Below are 23,784 nucleotides of genomic sequence, written 5' to 3' on the forward strand. Positions count from 1 at the left end.
TACTTAAGGAAGGCTTTTTCAAAATCGCATTATTTTCAGTGGAACTTTCACCCTGTATTAGGGATAGAGGTGTGCACCAGGGTAGGGTTAGGGTTGGAAAAACGAGGTGTCCTGGCATGATTTTGATGGTTGGAATGTGTTTAGAATGGGCAGAAATAAGCTGTGCAGAAAAAGCTACTCAAGGAAGGCTTTTTCAAAATCACCCTCTTTCAATGGAACTTTTGCCCTATATTGGTGTTAGGGGTGTGTTCCTGGTCAGGGTTAGGGTTAGAAAACAAGGTGTCCTGGCATTATTTTGATGGGTGGAATGTGTTTGGAATGGCAGAAGTGATGTGCTGTGCAGAAAAAGCTCCTCAAGGAAGGCTTTATCAAAATCACCCTCTTTTCAATGGAACTTTCGCCCTGTATTAGGGTTAGGGGTGTGCACCAGGGTAGGGTTTTGCCAGTGGTGGGGAACCCATGGCACGCATGCCACAGTGGGCACGCAGAGCCCTCTGTGTCTTTATGCGACTAAGTCTCCCTAGCATTGCCACAGCAGTCGAGCATCGGATAACGGTGCACGTAGGGGCCATGCGCCTGCTCAGAATGTAGTAGCGGTGCCATTTGATGATGTCACAAGCTGTGACTCATTAGCCGTGACTAGTCCAAGCTTTCGCATGGCTGGTCCGTGCACTGCCAAGGTTACATATATATATAGTGGTACTTCAGCTCACGAATGCCTTGGTTCACGAACAAATCGGGTCACGATCAAAAATTTTATTAAAATTTCGATGTGGGTCGCGAACTCTGCATTGGATGGCGACCAAGATCGCAGCCATCTCCCCCCCGCCCTGCGAGTGGAGAGATGGCCACGATCGCAGTTCCGTTCGTGCAGGGAAGGCGTGAGTGATCGTGGGTGCGCTCCTGCAGGAAAGACGGGCGCAATATCAGCCATACCACCCCCCGCTAACCAGCACGATCGCGGCCATTTCCCCTCCCCGAGTGGGGAGATGGCTGCAATCGTGCTGGGGGTCGGGGGGAGATGGCCAAGATCGTGCCCATCTCTTCTTCCCCCAGTGCACCTGCGATCGTGCCCATCCCTCCCCCCTACCTCCAGCAGGCCGGGATGACGGGTGCGTGCAGGGATGACAGGCGCGATCTCGGTCGTGCTGGGGGGGGGGGGGAAGGGGGTGGGCCTGGCCTGTGCTTGGGGTGGTGGTGGGGGGGGGGGAGATGGCCGCGATCTTTGTTGTTGTCACTTTGCTTCACATTTTTCTGATTTAAAAAATGGTTACAGAATGGATTAACCTTATTTATATTGAATCTTATGGGCAAATTAACTTGGCTCACAACCAATTTGGGTCATGACCAGAGTCCTGGAACAGATTAAGTTCATGAGCCGAGGTACCACTGTGTGTGTGTGTGTGTGTGTGTGTGTGTGTGTGTGTGTGTATGCTTGGACTGGCTGTGAGTTGTTTCGTTTAAACTAAAACCTCAGTTTTCAGGTTTTATTGCAGTGTTGGCACTTTGTGATAAATAAGGGGTTTTGTGTTCCAGTTTGGCCACTTGGCCTCTAAAAGGTTCGCCATCACTGCCCTAGAATGACCATTTGCCTGCATTCGGGCTGGCCTGGAGAAGTCCAATGGGCACAGAAGGCTCTCCTCTTCAGACCCTCGCCCTCCAAGGGAGGGGGGTGCAGGAGAAGGGTGAAGCTACAGCAGTCCTCTCATTTAATCTGTAGAGAATGCCTGAATAAGACTGTACTTTCAAGTAATTCCAAACAAAAATTATGCTATGGGTGCTATAGATAAATATGCTTCAACTGCATACACCATACCTAACATTTTAGATTTATTCCAGCAGGGCTAGGGAACCCATGGCCCACTGTAAGCTGCTGGGCTACCACTACAATTCCCACCAATCCTACCCTGACCGGCTGGGGATGATTGCAGGCGGAGCCCAACGAGATCAGCAGAGCCACTTCAACTTCTGTATTAGTGTTTCTGTGTAAGTAGCCCATTAAGTATTTTTATATTTAAGATCCACAAATAAACATGTGTTGAGATAATGTGATACCTTCCAGCCCAGGCTCAACAGAGGACTCTGTTTCTCCCTCCACACACACTCAGGCCTGCTCACTTGGTGCACTCAGGAAGCCGAGACCCTCCTTTAGCTGAGAGCAGCTCAGTTTCAAAGAAGCACTCAGAGGCTGCCTTTCCCTGCTGGGTAAGGCCAAAAATAAAAAGGATGGGACAAGGGCTATAAATACAAAACGACCAACATGCTGTTGCTTAAAGCCCTTACTGTCCGCTACTGAACCTTAAGAGAAGATTGCAAAAGTTTAAGAAGGAAGGGAAGCTGCACAAAAGCTAGGAAACTGGTCGGTGACTGGTGACTGGGGGTGGGAGGGGTGGCCATCTTGTCAAGCCAAGAGGGCCAGACGTGGTCCTTCAGTGCCCCATTCCTGGCCTGCCATATCCTCAGCCCAGTTCCCTCCAATCTGCATTCTGCACTATTCAATCCACTTGAGTGCAAGAGCTTCTCTTTCTCCTATGGGAAACACACATATCTGGGGGGCAGGGAGGAACCAAGAGTGGACTGTTTCTCCATTGCACCATTCAGTGCTGGCTCAAGTTTCCCAAGTACTGGAAAATACTGAGTCTCTTTGTCATCTCAGATGACTGGAAGATTCAGCTGGGGAAAGAGGGCTTGTCACCTTTCCCAGCATTCTACAAATGGTTTCCTGAATGAGAAACTCTGTCAGAGGCATAACACTGAATGGGCACGTGGTTTATGTGGGGAAATTGATCCAGCTGAGCAAATTTGGGAGGCAGAAGGCTTGTCTCAGGCCCTGGCAAGGCATTTGAACAGATTAAAAAACAAAATCCATCATTTGCTACCATCTTCATATAAAACCAGTGGGTTTTTAGCTGTACACACTAAGCTAAAAGAATAAATGCTTGGAGCTGTGCCCCTTCTGGGAACTCTCAGCCCAGACCTGCACAGGGACTGGTTGTCCAGGTTCTCAGCATGGCTTATTCATGGATAATTGGCCAGGGTGGGTTGTCTTGTTGTGCAAACCAGGTCAAAGAGAAAGAGAGAGAGTTAGACAGAGACAGCAATGACTAAATATGACTAGTTCCCTGTCCATCTAAATTGAAGCAAACTGAACTACCAACAAATTCCCAAATGGCAATACATTCCCAAATTCACTGTTCCCAAATGGCTTCTTAACAAAGAATGCAAACACCAGGCTAGAAGGGTAAATACCTAGCCTGCATTAATGTGAAGTTCACATGCTTCGGGGGTGAAGAAATCTACAGGCAGCATGATTCCTCTCGATTTTTGCACATCTGCCTTTATGTCTACAGATCCAGTACCCTGGGAGCAGACAACATGAACGGCATAATTAGTTCTCTGCAACTAATGAGTATCCAAGTTAGTTGAGATGGGTGGGGCTTAAAATTAAACTCAGATTCCAAACAAATATTGACACAAGTTCTCTGGCAATTGGTCAGAGAGCTGAGTTTGCATGCCGCAACATGCCAAGTGTGTGTTTATAGAACAACTTTGCTGAGACTGATTCTAAGGAACCCTTGCTGTTTGTCATTGTTAAGGATAGGTGCCTAATGTATCCATTTATGGTAAAGCAATCCTTAATGAAAGCCAACCCATAAGACAAGAATGACCCAGATATAAGTGAAAGCGACGCTCTTCAGACTAGTTGCCTGGGTAACTCTTGTACTAGGATGGGGGTGAAAACTGTACAGCTAATTGAAGTCAAATATATGCACTATTAAACTAGGCCCAGATGCACATTTTAAGCCAGTTGGGGACATTTGGAAAGCTGGGGACCACACATATCTGGCACTCCAGCGTACCCAAAAAGGCTCAATGTATAAAATTCTGCTTGCGACTAACAACAACATGGAATTCTGCAGAAGGATGTTGGGCCACTTTTGGAGCTTCTGTCATGTTGCAATCCAAGTCCAAAGGCTCTTGTCATTTTTGAAATGTCTGAGGGTAATGAATCTGGCTGGCCCAGGCAAGCATGCATTTGCATCAAAGACTCTGGCCTAGTTCTCAGAGCTAAAATGCATGCAGTGTTCAGTCACTGGTCCTTGACTTGCTGATATTTCATTCCATCCTTCTCCAACCTGCTGTCCTTCCTGTGTTGGACTGCAGGTCTCCACTGGGTGGGTTTTCAGTAAAAACTGCTCACCCACTTCTCTACTCCAATGCTGTATCCTTTCCCACACAAATTAATGAATGATTCCACTGGTTTTTGTTCTTTTTTAAGAAGAAAGCTCTCTTCTAGCAAGGGCTATAACAATCCCTTGCTATAGCCTTCATATCTTTATTAAAAAAACAAGAAGTCGTCTAATAAGGGGAAGGGAAATGATGTGCAACTTGAACATTTTATGTTTCTGTCCCTCATTGACTTGGTAACCTTGTGTCTGGACTGTACCACTTTCAGACATCAGCTGAAGCTCACAAAATTGAAGGTTTATTTATGGGCAAAAATTCTAATTTTTCCACACAAAAGAATAGCACGCCACAGAGAAATATATTCCAGTATTGCACTTTTTTGATGTGATAATTTTCTAGGGGTAGAGATGTTTAACTATGCTGGACTGTTCAATCATGAGTCCCATATGCAATGTGAAATGGTATTAGAGGAGGATGGAGAATCAGGGCAGGGCCTTCTCAGTCGTGGCACCCCAGGTCTGGGGCCAGCTCTCCAAAATAGTGCGCCCGGTGCCTACTCTTTATTCCAATTGGCACCAGGTAAAACCCTTTTTATTTGTTGAATATTTTAATAGTTAAAAATTTTATCCATATTTGTAAATTGTATTTTATCTCATATTGCTATATTTTATTTGGTCTTGCTGCTATGCCTCCAGAATGAACTGGTTGTGGTTGCTATGGGTTTGTGGTAGGCATACCGTGGGTATAATTTCATTTTTATCTGATGTACTATTTCTGTGATTATATATGTTATTGATGTTGGTATGTATTTTAACGTTATAAACCGTCCAGTAGCCTTCTCTGGTTGATGGATGGCATACATGTTTAAATAAAAAATAAAACACTCAGACTGGGTGCTTAAATAAAGAGTAAGGCAGTGTGACAGTCTTTAAATCTATTTCTCCATTGGTCTGGAGGGACAGGCTAGGGTCAGGCTTAAAACCAGAAGGGCCAAGACTGTGTGTTTGTCACAATTCTGTGTGACTGTAAAATAAGTACAACTTATGGTAGTGCTTGCAGAATTGCCACTTCCCAATCATCTCAGTTTTCATTTTTGCCCCCAAATAAATGTTTCTAGTCCTTATGACAGTCAAGAAAATATGAGATCAAAATATCTGCTGAGTCCTCAGAAGGCACAGAAGCAGGATTTGAAAAACATTTCTAGTGCTTGGAAATGGGGTTTCCTGTGCATAACTTCAGCATAGCTCCAAGATCCTCTCAAGTGTTTATTTGTTTTATTCTGTTCCTCAGACAAAAAGGCCCCAGAATGGCTTTTACGGCATCAGTAAAGCAAGACTTTCCCTGCCTGGTCTAAAAACTTCATGACACACAAGGGGAAAGGAATGGGAAGAAAGAGGGAGAAATTACATGACGCTAAATGGCACACACTGCAGAAAAGAATCTAAGTTCTGGCAAAATAGATTGCAAGGCAAAGTTCAGGTTTCAGCAAGAGAAAGCTGAGTGGAGCAAGGAAAGGCAAAACCAAGCTGAGGCTCCTGGAAAGCAAAGCATGATGGGGCAAGAGGTACACAATGCCTATAGCCTCAGGATGGTTCCAGTTCCATACAGAGCTCAAGTGAGAATACAAATTTGGACAATGGGTGCCCAATACCACATGTTGTTGGACTTCACTTCCCATCAGCTCCAGCTAGCCCTGGCCAACAGTGAGAGAGGATGGGAGTGGTAGTTCATCATCACCTAGAAGCTGCAGATTCCCTCGCCCTGGGTAGAGACTTTCAGGAGTGAGGCTCAAGCGTTGCTTCAGCAACAGGTAAAGCCCAGGGAACCTTCGGAGCTCAGCCTAGAAGGCAGGTCCCACCTCTAATGAAAGGGACACCTTTCCAGTTAAAATGGCCATGGCTGCTTCAGTGCCGTTGGCTCTGATGGTGCAGGGCAGACTGTGGTTGTGCTGGGGCTTCAAGCCGCAATCCTTGGGGTGCTGCAGTGGTGGATTTTGCATTGTGGGTGCTCCTCCTGACGCCTCTGTGGCCACACACCCTAATGCTAAGGCAGCTGTATGAATCCAGATCAGCGAGTGCAGTTGAGCTCTAGGAATTTTCACCTGCTAGGAGCAGCTCTTATGTCAAGCTCAGAGTCTCCATGGCTCACTCAAGACCAACCGCCCCCAAATACTTTACATGACAAGAGGACAGAAGCAGCACCTTGCTGAATCAGACCAAGGGGTCACCTAGTCCAGCCCTCTGGTCCTATGGCAGCCTAGCAGAAGCACCTTCTGCCTAAGTTCCCCATCAGCTAATGCACTTGGGCATGCTTTCTCTGATACGGGAGGCGGCATGCAACCCTCTGGACCAGCTGTCACTGATGGTCTTCTCCTCCGGGCATTTGTCCCTCGGAAGCCATCCCGTTTGTTGTGAAGTGCTTCCTCTTCTTCTGTCCTGCAGCTCAGCTCAGAGGGGACAAGGGAGTCTAGATGGGGTGGCAGAAGACATGAGTGACCCTGCTTAGGAGAAACAGCCAGTGCTGAGCCTGGATGAGCCCTGGCTTCACTTGTGCAGGGGCTTCCGGACTGGTGGGGTGGCCTGAGGCCAGTCTGGAGGGCAATTCCATCCCTGACTCCAAAGTCCCTTCCATGGTTGCACTGCTTAAAGAAGATGAATTTGTAACCCTGACATTACACAAGCCTCAAGTTCGAGGCCTGTGGTGTGTTTTAGTCCTGAGTGGATTGCCAAATTACAATCACCCTGATCCTTCCACTCCAGAATTAGGAATACTTCAAAAGCACAGCTCCTAATTTTTGCAACATGTATACGTGAAATGCAATCAAATCAAAACAAAACAAAACAAAACAAAACAAAAGCAGTGGAAAGAATAATAAGCAATATGCCCGATTTTCTGTACCTTGTTTCTTGGATGCGGCTTTGGTGCTTCCTTTCCAACACTTGTCAGATGGATAGGAAGGGTCTGCTTACTGCTGGCCTCCTGCCACGAGATATGATAACAGAAATATATCAGAAATGTGGAATTAAAAACAGTCCAGCATTCCCAAGCCTCATTTTGCTCATTGAATTTGACACAAGAGTTCTGTTTTATATCAGTGTTTTGAATGCAAATGCTTTAATGCTCTTCTCTGTTTGCATTGCAAACAAATTCTTGCTTCTGCTGGCATTTATAAAACTAAGATAAGAAATTAAAAATAATTTTTGTCCCTATTAGCGCTGTTATTCATGAGCTTTAGAAAAATAAAGCCTTCGTAGGAAGTCAAAGCTTAATAGAAGGAATGTGACTATCCCATACTAAGAACTGCCCAGAGAAGCTGGATCTGTAACTTACTTAAAAGAATCCCATCTGAGTATTATTTACATTCTTCATTTATACTATTTTGCACAATTTATGCTTGTCAGGGAGCAAACAAAGCCCAATGGCGGTGCTTAGCATGTACCAGCTCCTAGCAGCTCCAGTTTGTTTGTTTGTTAATTAATTAATTAATTAATTAATTAAAACATTTCTATGCTGCCCCTTGCCGAAGCCTCGGGGCGGCTCACAGCATAAAATAAAATACAATAAAATACAAAAATAACAATATAAAATTAACAATTTAAAATAAATAACAATATAAAAGAAGTCGCCCTGGCCAGATAAATAAGCAAATATTGTTAACAATTAAAATGACGTTTAAATAAAAAAGTTAAGGGCCCAAAGGGAGGGTAAAGAACTCCACTGTACTCCTGGGAGAGCCATTGGTGGTCACAGGAGACAACACTGGCCTTCCACAGACCAGAGGCCTGACCTGTTATAAGGCAGCTTCCTAATTCCATCATGCAGGAGACCCAAGTCCTGTTCCTAACTCAACTTCTGAGACATCAACCTAAGAGTTCACATACTTTCAGCATAACTTTATAGCCATATGGGATAGAAACATGCATTTATATATTAAAAAGAAGCTAAGAGTGCATGGTGCTCCTGTCCTGACAAAGGCTGCCAATCCACTTTAGAGTTACCACTTAAGATCCCTGCAGCACAATCCTGTCCATGTTTGCATGAAATTAAAAGTCCCACTGTGTTCAATGGAACTTACTTCCAGGTAAACATGCATTTTGGCCTGAATGAATGGAATTTGACTTCCTTTTCCATACTGGAGAAGGTGCACACACGGGTGGTCCAAGATGGTCCAGTGAGGTTCAAAACTGAGTGGGGAATTTTAACATGGCATCTCCAGTTCTGTTCCCATGCTCTAACTGTTGCACTGTATTAACCCTTCAGTACTGTTACTCTGCTCAGAATGTTGGAATTTAGTGCCAGTGTTTAGCCCAGTACAAATGGACCGTGGATAGCTCTTTAAAAAGATTGTTCAAATAAAATACACTTTGGTTCCAGAGTTTTGCCCCACGGGGGGCAGTGAGTAGCCTAATAAATAAGGTAGGCAATGTGGAATAGCCTGTGAGTCTCCAATTTCTCTGGGCTGGTAAGCACATTTGCAATTTTGAGAGGGTATCGTGGACCCTTTCACAAAATGGCTGCCATGGTGGGCATGGGCAGTCATAAAACGAGCCTGCATCTGTAAGCCAACTTCAAACCTTGGTTAGAGGAGAGACAAACCAGGGGTCCTGATTGTGACATAACACGAACTTTTTCCATGCAGGTAAGTTTCTGGTTACTTCAGTCACTCTTGCATGCAGAAAAAGCCAAACAGCAACCATCAGACATCAAGAATCAACAGTCTGCATTACCAATAGTCCAATATTCTCAGTAATTATGGTTTAGCAGCTGAAACTCTACTTGTTAGTACACAGGGAAGAGTTATTTAGAGATGCATCAGCATTCAAAAGAAATTTCAGTGCAATGACTCTGGCTTGGCTGAAGTGACCCGGCCTGCTTTGGCAGCTAAAAAGGAGACCAAAGGTGAAGGGTGCAAAAGCTTCTAAACATTCACCTACAAATGCTTGTACCGCTTGTCACAGCCTTCCTCATTTCAGAATACCTGCCCACTCAAGTCCCTTTCGTGTCTATTGTTGCTTCCGTTATAAAATAAAATATCCATATGCTCCACAGAGTACAAAATGATCTGCAATCTGCAAGAAGAAAATGTTCTGTTGGGGAGGAAACAATCAGGATTGTCTCGGAGCTCTGCTCCAACAACACCACCCATATTTACCTACTTTAACCTTGCTGGTATCAACTTTGCACGAGCAGAGGAGAAATGCTGTATGCTAATAGGGTAAAAGCAAAGGACTCCACTTGCTGGGCAGGTGGCACTTCCTGGATTAGGAGTCCATCAGCATCCCCCATCCTGTAATACTCCAGCTGTGCTGGGTGCAATTTCTAATGGGCATGACTACTGCCCTTAGCTGGCTGGGAACTGCAGTGAAGTCCAGCACACCTGGAGGACACCAGCTCCCCGAAACCGGACCTGGGGTTTTCTCAGCAGAAATGTGAAGCTAGAGCACATGCTGCATTGCACATCATGGTGATACCAGCCCCCCACCAGTAATCGGGAGGGGGGGCTGCTCTTGCAATGAGCATCTCAGCACCTCAGCTCCCAATAGCTGCTTGCAAAAGTACAGAAAGTGACAATATCACAGCAGTGCCTCGCCTGATAAAGAGAGAGTAGTGTGGTGTAGGGCTTAAGAGCGCAGGACTGGGACTCAGGCGATCCGGGTTCTAGTCCCCACTCAGCCAAAGTTGGGTGACTCTGGGCCAGTTGCAGACTCTCAGCCTAGCCTACAGGGCTGTTGTGGGGGTAAGGCCGAAAGCACAAGGAAGAGAATGATGTAAGCTGCCTTGAGTTCTTAAAAAAGAAGAAAAAGGTGGTTTATAAATCTAATAAATAAATGCATAAATACATAATTATTCCCATGTGTTATGGTGAGAGAGGGAAGTTTACAGGGGGAGCCCATTATAATAGATGTCCTCTCCCACTGTCCTATGCTCTCCACTTTAAACAAGCAAACAAAATGGAAGAATGCAAGGCAAACAGTTCATGAAAGAATTCATTACGTGGTATTTGTATTATTCCTCCGAGCCCCCAGGTAAGTGGTTCATCATCTGCAATCTCCCAGGCAGATCTTGGGGTCCAATGACCACAGAAGGAAACACCCCATGGTCTCTGGGAAGCTGGATAATGGAGGAAGTCGGATAGTTCTGCAAAGAACTCTGCGTGGATCAATTTAGGTGGGTATTTCTATCATTACACTTCCTTACTGCTCATAGCTGAAGCTCTCTGGGTGGTTTACAATAATCATGGACTTAAACACTCAGGTCACCCAAGAAGATTCTAACCAGGCCTGACCCTGCTTAGCTGTCAAGATTGGCCAGGATCAGGCACTTACATAACTTGAAACCTGAATATATAGGTGTTGTACCTATATAGGTGTTGTACAGCTGTCTGAGAAAACTTGACTTTGAAAAAATGGTAGCTCTGCCTTCCCTGACCTCATGCCTTCCAATTGTCAGGACTGTAACTGGCTGGAATGATGGGATTTAGAGTCCTTCAGATCTGAAGGGGTGCCAGGTTACAAAAGGCAGAGATCAATGAAAATGTTTAATTGACCTCTATGAGTTGAGAAAGCTTTAATGAATTCTTCCAGGGAGGCCCAACACAGAGAACGGTTGTGAGAATTAAGACCAACTGAAAAGGCCTGAATCACAATACAAGGGACATGCAGAAATAAAATAATCAATCATTCCAAAATGGAGTCTGAGATTCAAAACAGAGCCCAAAAGCAACGGTCAGAGTCATGTGTACGCAGTATTAATCCTCCACACAGACCAGGATCCCACTGTATGGATTAAGCACACATCTCATCCACAGATGCTTGGAGAATTAGGAAACCAGAGGAGAGAGAAAACTGGGCATCAGTCATACGGTTGTAGGCTGACTAACTTACTCAAATAAGCCATTACAGTTGCGATGTGGTAAGTGTTGAAGAGAGTAAGTCTACATTCCTTGGGCAAACAGCCAGGGACCACAGAAGGACTCTGACCTTTGTAGCTGGCATAGAGCTGGTTGGTTGGAAACCAACCTCAGAGAGGGGGAAATGGGGGTGCTTCATTCAGGGGAAAATGACCAAGATTATTCTGAGTCTCCTCCAGCTTCCTTCCCACCCCTTCCAAAGCCCTCATTTCCCCCTCTCTGAGGGTGATGTCCGGCACTCGCAAAGATGAGAGAACAAGAAAGCTCATCATGACAGTCCCAGAGCCATGGCTGCAAGAAAGCCAAAAATCCCGCCAGCTGTGCTGATTCATACCAACACACCATTTCCAGAGGTTTTCATCTTCACCAGGAGCAGGTCCATCCTAAAACTCATGAGTCGTAAGGCGTAACTAAGCCATCCAAAACTCGTTACAATAGGGAACAGTTCTGAAAACATGTATTCCTCCCACCTCACCATCTACCATGAGGGTGGCAGCTCAGCTTAGAGCAGGGGTCTCAAACTCGCGGCCCGTGGGCCAATTGCCAGGATGGGCGGGGCACGGGGAGGGGCCCTGCGGCCTTCAAAGCGCCGGCAGCGCCCGGGCCGGCCGCGGGATGAGCGGCCCACCACCACCGCGGGGGTGGAATACTTGATGCGGCCCAGCCTCACCCAGACTCTGCTTCCAGTGGCCCCCAGGTCCGTTGAGTTTGAGACCCCTGGCTTAGAGGGACCAGAGAATTCTGAAAAGGCTGCCGATAATGCTTGTGTCCCTGCTGATAAAGAAATATACCAGCACTGCATCAGTACCAGCCATGCCCCCAGTACATCAGTGGACAAGACTTGGGGCGCCACTGAGTTCACTTTGCACACACGTTACATGAACTGGAATCATATGCAGGACAGGGCTGCACGCTGGGTCTCTGCCCCACATTTTAGGCATGGAGCTCTGCCAGGGGAAGCCGGTATGAGTACATCTTTATGTGACTACAGCCTTTTCTCAGGTTCAGGATATTGTACAATCAGGTTCCAGAACACAGGCAAAACCTGCACAGCTGGAGTTTCCCTTGCACACAACAGTGCCTCAAGAACACACACTGCAGGTGGATTCAGCAAACCTGTTCTAAGCTGCGTCCCTGGATAAATGAAGCTATAGGCACCCAGGAATTCCAAACAAAACCTGGCAAAGGAAGGTGAGCAGATTCAGAAAGGGATTGTTCCATTTATTCCCTGCCACCCACTTCATAAAAGGTTTTTCTAAAAACCACCCCACTAAAGGGCAAGTCGTCTGTGTTTCCACGCTAGCTATGAAGGAGGATGTAAGTGCTTCTTTTCTCTGTGGCTATTCAAGCAAACAGCCTTTTAGCAGACTAGCAAAATAATTCTTTTCCTCTTCTTATAGGTTAGCAATGTTTGTGGGCTTAATTGCAAGATCACTTTCATTTCCTGTTCTGTTCCGCACAAGCTAAGGTCAGATGAATCCTCATGCTAGCTTTTTGCAGAGATACTGAAAAATGATTCATGGAGAACATTTTCAATACACTCAGATAAGCACTCTGGAAACTCTTTGATATTTGCTTACATTTCAATGATTCTAATATTTGATAATGCTGTGTCTCCAGTCCCTTACTTAACCCAAAGGATTCATCCAACCTTATCGACAAACAGGGCAGAAATGAAGTAGGCAAGGACAAGGGGGTGTCAAATGGGTTAGGGAGTTGTGGGGAAAAGCACTTAAAGGCACCCCAAGTATTCTTTTTATAGGATCTTGTTCAGAAATAAGAGATATACTTATCAGCACAGACTGGTTTAGTTTCATTGGCATGTTCCTGGTTATTAAAGAAGAAAAACTTTTAGGATCTAAAGCTGTAGAAAAAAAATAAGACCCCCAAGCTCGAAGGTTTCAGGCATCTTGAAAGCTCAAGCAAGGGATGCAAAGTTCAATAAAGTTCAAGCATCATGGATGCGCCCCTAAAGCGGGTTAAGGTGGCAAATGCCATAATAGCTGTAAACCTCGTGTATCAGGTTTTCCTAGTTAACAGTCTGGAGCTGCTGCCAAAGGATGGTATTACTTTGCGCAATATAGTGACAGCTAGCAGTTTAAGGCCCAACCAGTCTGGCTTGAAGAATTGAAAGGCAGTGGGAAGAGAAGGAAATCTAACCAGACATACTACAGTCAGCCTGTTCGGACATCCTGCCAGCCTCCTGTGGCAATTTATGGGTTGATTTGTGGGTTGGCCCTGGCACATGCCCCACTGTACCAGTTGCCATCTGACAAATGTCTTCTCCTGACTCCAGTGAGCAGATAAATTAGCCCACAAATTACAGGGACAAATGTCACATTCATAAGCTGTTTTAGGAAGCCAGAAGCAACTAGCATGCAGCATGCCCAGAATTTGTGAATTAATAAAGAAACCTCTCTGGTTATAGCTAGAGAGTAGGAGAGAAGTTACAGTTGTGACCAGCCTGCAATATTTTCCTTCTGGCTTTGAAGTTCTCCTCAGACCACCCTGCCCCCCTGCCCAACACAAACAGATTAGCATTCAAAACCACAAACCTGAATGCAATACTTAGGGTCACTATGTTCATGCATAGCATTCCCTTGATTTTTTTTTCCTTTGGTCATTCAGGATTAATTATATTGAAAGTTAAAATCTTGTATGAGTGTCTGGCTGGGAAGGGAAGGACTGCTAAACTCTTTTCCTTCAAGCCATTTTTCATCTCTCAGGAAAAGTCTAGGGACTGTTATATTTGCCTGTACTAGGAGAAGAAAACATGGTGGTCAGAAGTAGAAGGCCAGCAGAGAAAGGGCTATCAGGTAAAGCAGGAGCTGGCAACCTTTCTCCTGCGCAGAATCACTTCTTCTTCTGTGGAGAAACTCTTCTTCTGGAGGGCCATAGTTCTGCACAGATAATTTAAGGATGGCTGCATGGAAGTGCTAGGCCAGAGCTGTAAGTAGGTGAATTGCCCCTTTCTGCTTTCTCTTCCCCCACTCCCTTTTCAGCCTCTCTCTCTCTTCTCTCCCAACGGGCAAGGAAGCAGCTGACTGCTCTTGCCAGGGTCCTGACCCGGCCACCTGTGAAGGCCACATGGAGTTGGACTGTGGGCCACTCACAGCCCTACAGCGACAGGTTGTCCACCCTCGAGGGGAAGCATTAAGGACCTCCACTGCCTTTTTTCTACTCTTCATGAAAGCCTCCCGCAGCCACACTCTGATTAACACAGACACATGCTATACTGAGAGACAGACATCTGCAGCTCTGTGCAACATGCAACCAGCCCAGTGTTATAAAGCAAGAAAAACCGTAGTTCAATGGATGCAACGCAAAGACTCTCACATTGCAAGGGGAGAAACTCCCACAGTGATTGTCATGACACTGCATGAAATTGCATCTCGGAAAACGGCTGAAAAGTCAAAGGAGCAATCTTTCAGACACTCACTTTCACTAATATAATTTTTGCCAACTCCCTGCATGGGTGCATTTCTTTGTCCTTCTGGTGTTCCCACTCGAACAAGGAACTGTAGTTTTCCAGCATCTGGGCCATGATTTTGTTGCAGATTTCTTGCTCCTTCATACCTTCGAAGCCAGAAGACACACTGCAAAAGAAAACAAAAAACAGGTTGAGAACATCAGAAACAAGCACACAATGCCTAATGACCTATAATCGGAAAATGGCATGCCCGTCAAATAGGGCATCAGGGAACAGAAAGTGCCCGAGGGAGCACATTACAATAGGGCTTGGCCTGATGTTAATTCTTGAACTTGGCATGAAAGGGAAAGCCGGATAACAGGTACAGGGAGATCCTTAAGAACGGCTGAACACAGCATTGCGGTGGATTACACCAGCCTTCTCCAGCCTGGAACCCTCCATATGTTCGGGACTGCAAATCCCATCAATCCCAGCCAGCATAGTTTAGAACAATGCCAGACAGCATAATCCCCACTGGCATAATGCTTAGAAATTCTGGGAGTTGAAGTCCAAAACAACTAGAAGGTACCAGGTCGGGTAGGACGGGTTTTGTATTATATAATATTCTTTGTACATGTGATGAATTATGCAACTCACCTTGTAACTCTCCATGAATATTACTAGCCTGCAAAAGCTCCAATAGGGCTGGCAGAGGAGGGTCAGAAGCTGCATTTCTATGCTGAGTATAAAGGAAGGACTTGCCCCGTCGAGGGCACTGCTTGGTTATGATGCTCATGCAAAGGGAAAACAGTGCATCCTTCCTCCATGAGCATGTTTACTCTTGTAATTACCTGTTACTTGGAAGTTGGTGCTTTCAGTCTAGTGCTTAAATATAGGGCTGATTTACTTTATCCACTGTTCAAATGTAAAAACCTATAATCTACAGTTAAGGCATTAAAGACTATTCATTGCAAACTGACTTTTAACGCAATTTTACTTGCAAAAAAAGCCTACAACTCCCAGGTAGTATAGGACTTTTTGTGTCTAAACATGAATTGGAATTGTGCCCTGATTAGACTTTATCAGTCCAACAGTATCAAGTTCAACAAGTAGCTAGCATGGTATAGTGGTTAGGGTGCTGGACAGGGACTCAAGAGATTTGGGTTCTAGACCCCACTGGGCCATGAAAATCACTGACTGATTTTGGGACAATCACAGGCGCTCAGCCTAACTTTTTCATTTTGCATTTATACCTCACCTTTCTTCCTCTTGCACGGAACACAGTGAGGCTGACAAGGGTCTCCTCTCCATTCTATCATCATCACAACAACAACCCTGTGAGGTAGGTCAGGCTGAGAGTCTGACTGGCCCAGAGCCATCCAATGACTAAAATGCTGGCATGTCTTTCGTAAGGTCTGGTAACGGGCAGTTGAGAGCTTTAAGTGAGTTTATTCTGGTTTCTGGGGGAGAGGGGGTCTGTTTCCCTTGGCCCCACCCACCACCAGAATCAGCCATCCAACTCTATCCCCCAAACCTTCTCTGAAATGGAATTCAGCCGTCAGGCTACAAGAAGGTCTGAATCCTTGGTGCACCAGATTGTAGTTTCAAACCATAGGGTTAGGTTCAGGCCAAAGAAAATATTCTCCTTGCACCAGCTTAACGTGCTCTGCACCTCCCCATACTGCAAACTGATTTTAAAACTCCCTCCGCTGCAAACATCACTTGCAAAAATGTCCAAACCCACATGGGGTCACAGCACTAGCTGCGCGGTTCTTTGAATCCCAGCCCATCTGTTCAATTACCACTTCCAACAGCCAGTCATTCCAACAATCCTCTTTCAGTGACTGAGTCATGTCATGCTCACTACATGATTGATCCCTTTCTGCTTAACAGAGAACACAACTGGCTGGAAATTTAATCTCAAATGGACATAACCTACAGCCTAGTGATTTCCTTGCTCATAAGATTCATCTCTTTAATTAGCTCTATTTCAAGGACATAAAAATAGAGCTAATTAACATTGCTCATCACTTGCAATGAGGACCATTTATTTACAATTATCCCTTTTTTTAGTTGCTCCAAGGTACCCAAGGTTACTTTCTTCCTCCTCTCCATATTTGCTTAGCCTTACAATAACGCTGTGAGGTAGCTTAGGCTAAGAGTTAGTGATTCACTCAAAGTCTCCCAAGTGAGCTTCACTGCAAAATGCAGACTAGAAACCAGAACTACTAATTTCAATTCAACACTCTAACCACTACACCATCCTGTCTCTCCAAAGCCTGGTTTCCTAGGTTGGTACTCCAGCAGCAAACTAAACCTGTTCCACCTGGTGCCAGAGGAGGGAGATGCAGTGAAAGGAAAGGGCCTGTCACTGAGACCTAAATAATTATGCATACTTATATTTTTAAATTGTGTATCTTGACTTGTCTCGTGTGAAGACGCAAGCCAACTAATAAGAAATAATTTTTAAAACAAACAACAAAACAGATAAAAATACAGCAACCAAGTACAGCAAGAGACTGTACAGCAAGCAAGAGACTAAGCCAGCAAGGACAAATAAATATATAAAAATAAAAGGCAGTACAAATTCAACCCTAAATAAGAAATCCAGAAGAAACAGGATTCTGCAACCTGTATAATTTATGTCTCAATTTGCATAATTCATTCTGTTTCCATTAGTTAGGGGGAGGGTTTAATTAGGAGCTAAACAGTGCACAAAATCCCCGCCAGTTCACCAACCAGAAATCTTGGTCAGCCAGTATGTCTTATTTTGCAAGATTTTGCTGGTCAGGGTGCCTCCCGCCTCCCATTTTCCAGCATACCTTCACAATCATAAGGGTAATTTAAAGGAAAATGCAAGCATGTCAAGGAGTCGGATTCCGCAGCTAGTGCTACAACCAGGAACTTTTCTGCAATTCCTCAGTGGACATAAACACAGATGTTGTCTGTCTGCAGACCACTTCAAACCCACATTTTTAAGTCGCCATAAATATTTATCTTTCCCATCATTTATTTATGTATTTGTTTGTATACCCACTCTTCTTGTATGACGGAACTCAAGCTGTTGCCACAGGTGGTCTCCCTTCCAGAGAATGGGCAGTCCTAGCCAGATTAGCTTCAACAAGCCACCTGACTTCAGGTGACAGCCAAAGCACTGCTCTCGTGTCCTTCTTTGCACCCTTTTCCTTGGCTATTGTAACCATGGGCATTTTAAGGGCAAATGCCTTCTCCATTCCCACTGTCACTGGTTTTCTGTTAAGAGCATAAAGGCAGCAGTCTAAACATACATTGTCCCATGTAACCTGCCATGAAATTGCGGGGGGGGGGTCTTACTTCTGAACAGAGAGATCTAGGTCAGCAAACCACAGAGCACTGCAGTGCCCCCTTGCCCCAATTTCTCTTGTATTAAGTATTGGGTCACCCATTTCTTTTCTGCCTGGAAGCTCTTGTGGAATGTTGCTTTCCCTGCCTAGTGAAACATTGTTCTCTACTCTTCACAAGGACTCTGGCTGGGCAAGATCCTGTTTTGAAAGACACACAGGCAAGGGACTGAGGCATGCAAACGGTACATCTTTGCAAGGCGCTGCATAAAAGGTTTCCAGCTACACCAGGGCAATCGGTACAAAAATAGGTAGCATAAATATGACTGACATGATATATTATCAACACAGCCCTTGTCAGTTTATTTTTAGCCCAGTGCTAGGCATAATTTTCCAAGAAATGTAAAGCAGAAGTATTTTGAGTTTGAAGTTTCTCATCATGGCTGTATTTTGTGCGTGCAGAAAGCTTTTTGTGTGTGGGGAAGATGGACGTGGGATGGGTCTTTTAAATGTCAGTAAGAAATCGCTGTTGACACATGATGGATAATAATGCAAGCAAGTTTTGCATTATATTAAGAGTATCTGACCCCTGCATTCTGTACTTCTATGGACACAAAATGGGCAATCGGTGCCTTTGTGTCAAAGTGAAATGGCCCAGGAGCACGAACGATGCCTGGCAAGCGGGAGCGGGAGCTCAAGGACAGAAAAAGGACTGGACCTGTAAAATGAGCCGATGCTGCCATGCCTCGCAACTGCACTGCATTGCATTACGTTGAAATCTCAGTGAGCTTTTCATAACAGGTGGCACGGCTTGCGTTGTTCGAACCATCTTGGTGAGCTGACAGCAAAGAAACAGAAAACTGAAGTATCAGCCACTCTGCACAAGACTGTGATGGTGGTCTGAGAATTGTGTCATGCTTCCCAGCAAGAGGCTAAATATGAATTCTGGAGAAATGGTTCGTCAGTAAATGGGGGCAGGCAAAATCAAGGAGAAGCCACTTGTCAGAGTGCAATTACAGGAAAAGGCAAGTGAGGGAAGAAGGACAGAACAGAAAAACAGGGGAAAGGCCTAGGATCCACCGAACTGCTTCATGTTCTACTCAGGACGTCTGCTTTTCTCTCTCAAGCCCAGGCAGGTCTCAGACTGGTGACATGAGGGGCCTTAGGTGGAAATTTACTCTACTCAGGCCCACCTGAGAGAAGGGAACTGCAGGGTCTGGAGAAATCCTCCAAGCAGCCTCTTTTACACCAGGAGGTTGTAAGCAAGTGAAGCTCCTCAACATCAGAAGCAAGCTTTCCTGTCTGGGCTGGCCCTTGGCCTGAGACAGCTGTGCTTGCTGTCACAGCTGCCTTTCCTGATCAGGTACCTCTTGGACATGGGCTACCGTTCCCTCCACCCCGGCCAGCTGACTGGGGATGGTCAGAGTTGTAGCTCAACACTTCTTAGGCCTGAATGTGTGATGGTTGAGTGAACAAGTGTTCAGAAGGGGGGAGTGCGAGGTACAGGAATGAAAAGAGGTAAGGAAGACAAGAGACAATAGCTGAGAGCATGGCAGGAAGTGAGGGGACACCAAAGGGCCCATGAGACAAGCAAAAATGAAGGCTGCCTATCATGTGGGGCTCCCAAAGGGCAACAGTTGGCTCTCAACACATATCTAGTCATCCAGTAGTGTGATATGGAAGATCAACCTTAAAAATGGGCTGTACTCAAAAAAGTGGAAACATGCCCATTCTAATTTCTTTCCTTGAACCCATCTGGCCCACTTTGCATCCTCTAGCAGAAGTATGCTGAACTTCTTTCAGTTCTGAGAGCCAAATTCCATTTCAGAGAAGACAAAAGGAATGGGACCCAAATACAGAAAATCCCATTATAATTTAGCCAGAAATTCTTACTGCTGTTTACTAAGTTTTAGCAGAGGCATTTTAATAGTACAAAATCTGAGAGCTGGGAAACGATAAAATGATTGGCGGTTGTGGGAAATGAGGTGTAGCCATCTGGGGAGTCTCAGGTGAGCTGGATTTAGCCCATAGACCTCAGGTTCAAGATTCCTGCTCTAGGTTTGCTTTTTGGCCCTTTGCTGGTCCCTGGCCTCTCGCTTTTGCCCTCCTCCCCAACAACCCCATCACTGTGAGCTAGACTGGTCCCAGTAAGGTTGATTCTCATTATTGGCTCAATCAGATCAATTCTCATTCAATTTTCAGTCAATGCCATATTCCTTCCAACCTTCAGATGCTCTCTTGAAGGAGCCCAGGGAGGAACAGGTGCTCCTTTCCCTTGATATCCCAACACAAAAAGCATTGCATCTGGAGGAACTTTATCCACTGTACTCTAAATGTCCTCCCACCTTTTGTGCCAATACAGAAGAGTGTTCAGTGTGTGGACCAGTGACCTGGACCTGAAATGGTCTTATATCACATTACCAATCCCTGAATCATTCAGTCTGGCACAATCTGATTACAATAGATTAGCATTTCATTAAACTACTTTGAGGCATTTGACCAAGTGGAAGTAAAAGACCATAATCCCAAGTGAATCAAGCCCAAGCACAGCTGTGATGGGTCCGCCAGCTTCCTGTTCTAAGCCACATACTTGCCCCAACCCAGCAGGGAAGCAACAGACACTAGTGTCCCTGGTTTTGTTTACTAGAAGAAGGTCAAACTTCAGTTCCAATCAAAGATTACCACATCTTGACAACCCTTTCAAGTGATACAGGACATGAAGTAAAGCCAGTTAATTGACTGGTTCTTTTAAATCAGGCATGGGGAACCCCAAGGCTCCCCAACTGCTTTAGAACGATCACCCTGACCAGCCATCCCTGACCACAGGCTAAAATGGCTGGAGCTGATTGGAATTGGGGTCCCACATCTTCTGGAGAAGGATCAGCACTATATAGTTTTTTTACTTTCCCCAATTCTTGGCATCCAATGTATTTACCAAATAGGCACTACACAGAAGGATAAACAGTAGGGCTCTATAGTTAAACATTCTCCAGAATCTTATCTAAAAATGTGAGTGTGACTAACATCATTATACAGGATTAAGTGATATGACAACATCATCTAAACAAAGGAGTGATTAACTGCCTGTTATCTTGGGTTTACATCTTGCAATTAGACTTGGGACAAAGTAAGAGTGGCAGCATTAAGCAATGAAAGATAACACAGAGAGAGAAGCAAAGTGCACGAAGCATTTATCCCAACCCATGCTTCGCCTTGCAACCATTGCCTGGACATGATCCGTAAACACACATGGAAGGATGACTAACTCAGGAAATGTTAGGACACTGTGCCCCATCACTGCAAGTACTCTCCTTTCAGTATTCCGTCTCAGAGAATGATTAAATCTTATGTACTTCCCAAGAAGTTGCAAAACCTCTGGTATTGGCAGCTATGAAGCAACCAGCCTGATGTCCTTCCATCCAGTTGGAAGGGTGAGTCATGAGCAGGTGTCCACCTTTCATAGAGTCATAGAATAATAGAGTTGGAAGGGGCCCATGAAGCCCAGTGAGTCCAACCTCCCGCTGTTGCAGGACACCACGTTGCACCATCCCACTCAGATGGCTGTCCAGTTTCTTTTTGAATGTCTCCAGTGTGGGAGAGCCCACCAGCTCCCTAGGTCATTGGTTCCATTGTCATACTGCTCTAATAGCCAGAAAATTCTTCCTGATATTTAGCTAGAATCTGGCTTCCTGGAACTTGATCCCATGATTTGGGGATTGAGAAGAGATCCTGGCCTTTCAAGTACTTGAAGAGTGCTAGGATATCTCCACTCAGTCTTCTCTGTTCCAGGCCTAACATGCCCAGTTCTTTCAATCTCTCCTCACAGGGCTTTGTTTCCAGTCCCTGTATCATCCTTGTTGCCCTCCTCTGAACCCTTTCCAGTGTGTCTACATCTTTCAACTGTAGTGCCCAGAAATGACACGGTACCCCATGTGAGGTCCAACCAGTGCTGAGTAAAGGGGAACTAGTTCTTTATGTGATTCGGAAGTGGCACTCCTATTAATGCAGCCTAAAATAGCATTTGCCCTTATAGCCATATTATATTGTTGACTCACATTCAACTTGTGACCTACAGCAATTCCAAGATCCTTCTCACTAATGGAATTTTTTAGCCAAGTATCTCCCTTCTTGTAACATTGCATTTGGTTTCTTTTTCCCAGGTGCAGAACTAGGCATTTGTCCTACTGAATTTAATTTTTACATGCTTATTTATTTAATTTCTACACTACCCAACAGCCAAAGGTCTCTGTGCAGTTCACAACAGCACTAAAAACACAGTAACAAATACACCATATTAAAACATCATAAAAAGTTTTCAATGCAAAATTTAAAACCAGATTTAAAATGGATATAAAAAATTATAATAACTTTAAGAAAATCTTAAGACTTGTTTATCAACTTAGCAGGCCCCATTTCATCCTGTTCTTTTCATTGGGGGCCGTGCTGCACCATGGATGGATGTTTTAATGCTGTAATTATCCTCCTACCCCTGCAAGTTTCATCAAAAAATAAAGAAACCAGGACTGCTGGCATACCAGCAGCAAAATATTCCATAGGTACTCTGTTATTTTCTTTTGCTCTAGATAGCTTTGATTTTCAAAGTCAAAAGAGGCAAAAGAGACGGCAGTTGTCTGCACTGGCTTGTTTTTCTTGGCCACACTGCGCACAACACCACTCTGGCAGAGAGCACTGTTCTTGGCCAAATTGTTCTGCAGAATTGCAGCACGTGAACCCATAAAACCCTGGTCTTGTAAAGTGGTCACCTTGCCAACACCTTTCCACTATAAAAATGAACCTGCTACATAGATTTTGCAGCTGGCTGAGTTACAACTGCTTCGTGCCATGTATTTTGCATACACTGATACTGCCTCTCGTCTTCCAGTGGAAATAGGTGTGAGGTCTTGTTGGAAGGAACAAGGGGCAACTGCTCTTTCGCAGGAGGGGAGCTGGAACACTTATGCTCCAAGGATCCAATCCAACTTCGGGAAAATTCTGAGGGGCAACCTTAAAGCAGAGGGCGGGGGCAAAAAGGCAAAGGGGGTGGGAGCAAAACGTCGGACGTATTAGAAGTTTCAGCGTATTTGAGTTTAAAGCTCTCGGGATCAGTAATTAAATTTCAGGAAGGGCATTTCAAGCTTTTGGAAAAACAGGTGGGGCACTGGGCAAAAGCCAGGCAACACTACGTTTCAGTAGCTGATGGTTCCAAAGTCTGTGGGGTGATAGACTGACGTCAGGTTTTAGTTTGAACTTTGAAGGAGCCAACTGTGTTGCCAAAGCTGTGCTGGTGTATGGATAGCTCCCCAAACTCAGGGTTAAACTGGAGCAGACAGGCCACCTCACTGACGCTGATGCCATGAGCCTCAAGTAACTTCAAATGCCCAGCTGATGAGGAAAACGTGTGGCCTTCTAGGGAACCTCAAGGAGCCATATTGGAAGCCCCCAAGGGGCTGACAGTGTGACACATGTGACTTTTTTTACAGTGTCTCTGTGGTCTTTCTAGAAGACAATTGGTTGAAAAGGAGAAGGGAAGATATCCGTATGGTAAGAGGCCCACAAAGAAAAACACGTTAGAAATAAGGTTGTTGTTGTTGTTGTTGTTTTAAGGAAAGTAAATTCCTTGTGAAGGATGGATTTCAGGGTGGTTCCAAGCATGGAAAAGGTAAAGACTTGGTTCAAGAGCAATTGCGTACAAACTGTTTACCACAGCCTTCTATATAACTAGTGGAACATATGACGTTGCTTTGAACTGAATCAGCACATTCTTCTGTCTAGTTCAGTCCTGTCTACTCCCAAATGGGAACATCCCCCCAGGGTCTGTCCCAGCTTTTCTTTCTGGGATCCTAGGTCTGAAACCTGGAATCCAGTGCATGCAAAACATGGCTGCTCCCACAGAACAATGAGGTCTCTACTTGGAAGGCAAGGTGTGCAAACAGCACCAGATCCCTCTAGTATCCAAC

General features: G+C 45.1%; 1 protein-coding gene across 6 annotated transcripts in view; it reads right to left on the reverse strand.

Moving 5' to 3' along the window:
* The window catches only part of FAM13A (family with sequence similarity 13 member A), a 163,337-nt gene that overhangs the window by 115,000 nt on the left and 24,553 nt on the right, over positions 1-23,784 (reverse strand). For all 6 annotated transcript variants that reach the window (XM_044429431.1, XM_044429432.1, XM_044429434.1 and 3 more), the window contains 2 exons: positions 14,538-14,694; positions 7,087-7,167 (listed from right to left, as the gene is read on the reverse strand). In XM_044429431.1, coding sequence (XP_044285366.1) covers positions 7,087-7,167; positions 14,538-14,694 — 238 coding nt within the window. The remainder of the gene's footprint in view (positions 1-7,086; positions 7,168-14,537; positions 14,695-23,784) is intronic.

Source organism: Varanus komodoensis, unplaced genomic scaffold (assembly GCF_004798865.1).
Source record: "Varanus komodoensis strain SLA01 unplaced genomic scaffold, ASM479886v1 scaffold2, whole genome shotgun sequence".
Lineage (NCBI taxonomy): Eukaryota > Metazoa > Chordata > Lepidosauria > Squamata > Varanidae > Varanus > Varanus komodoensis.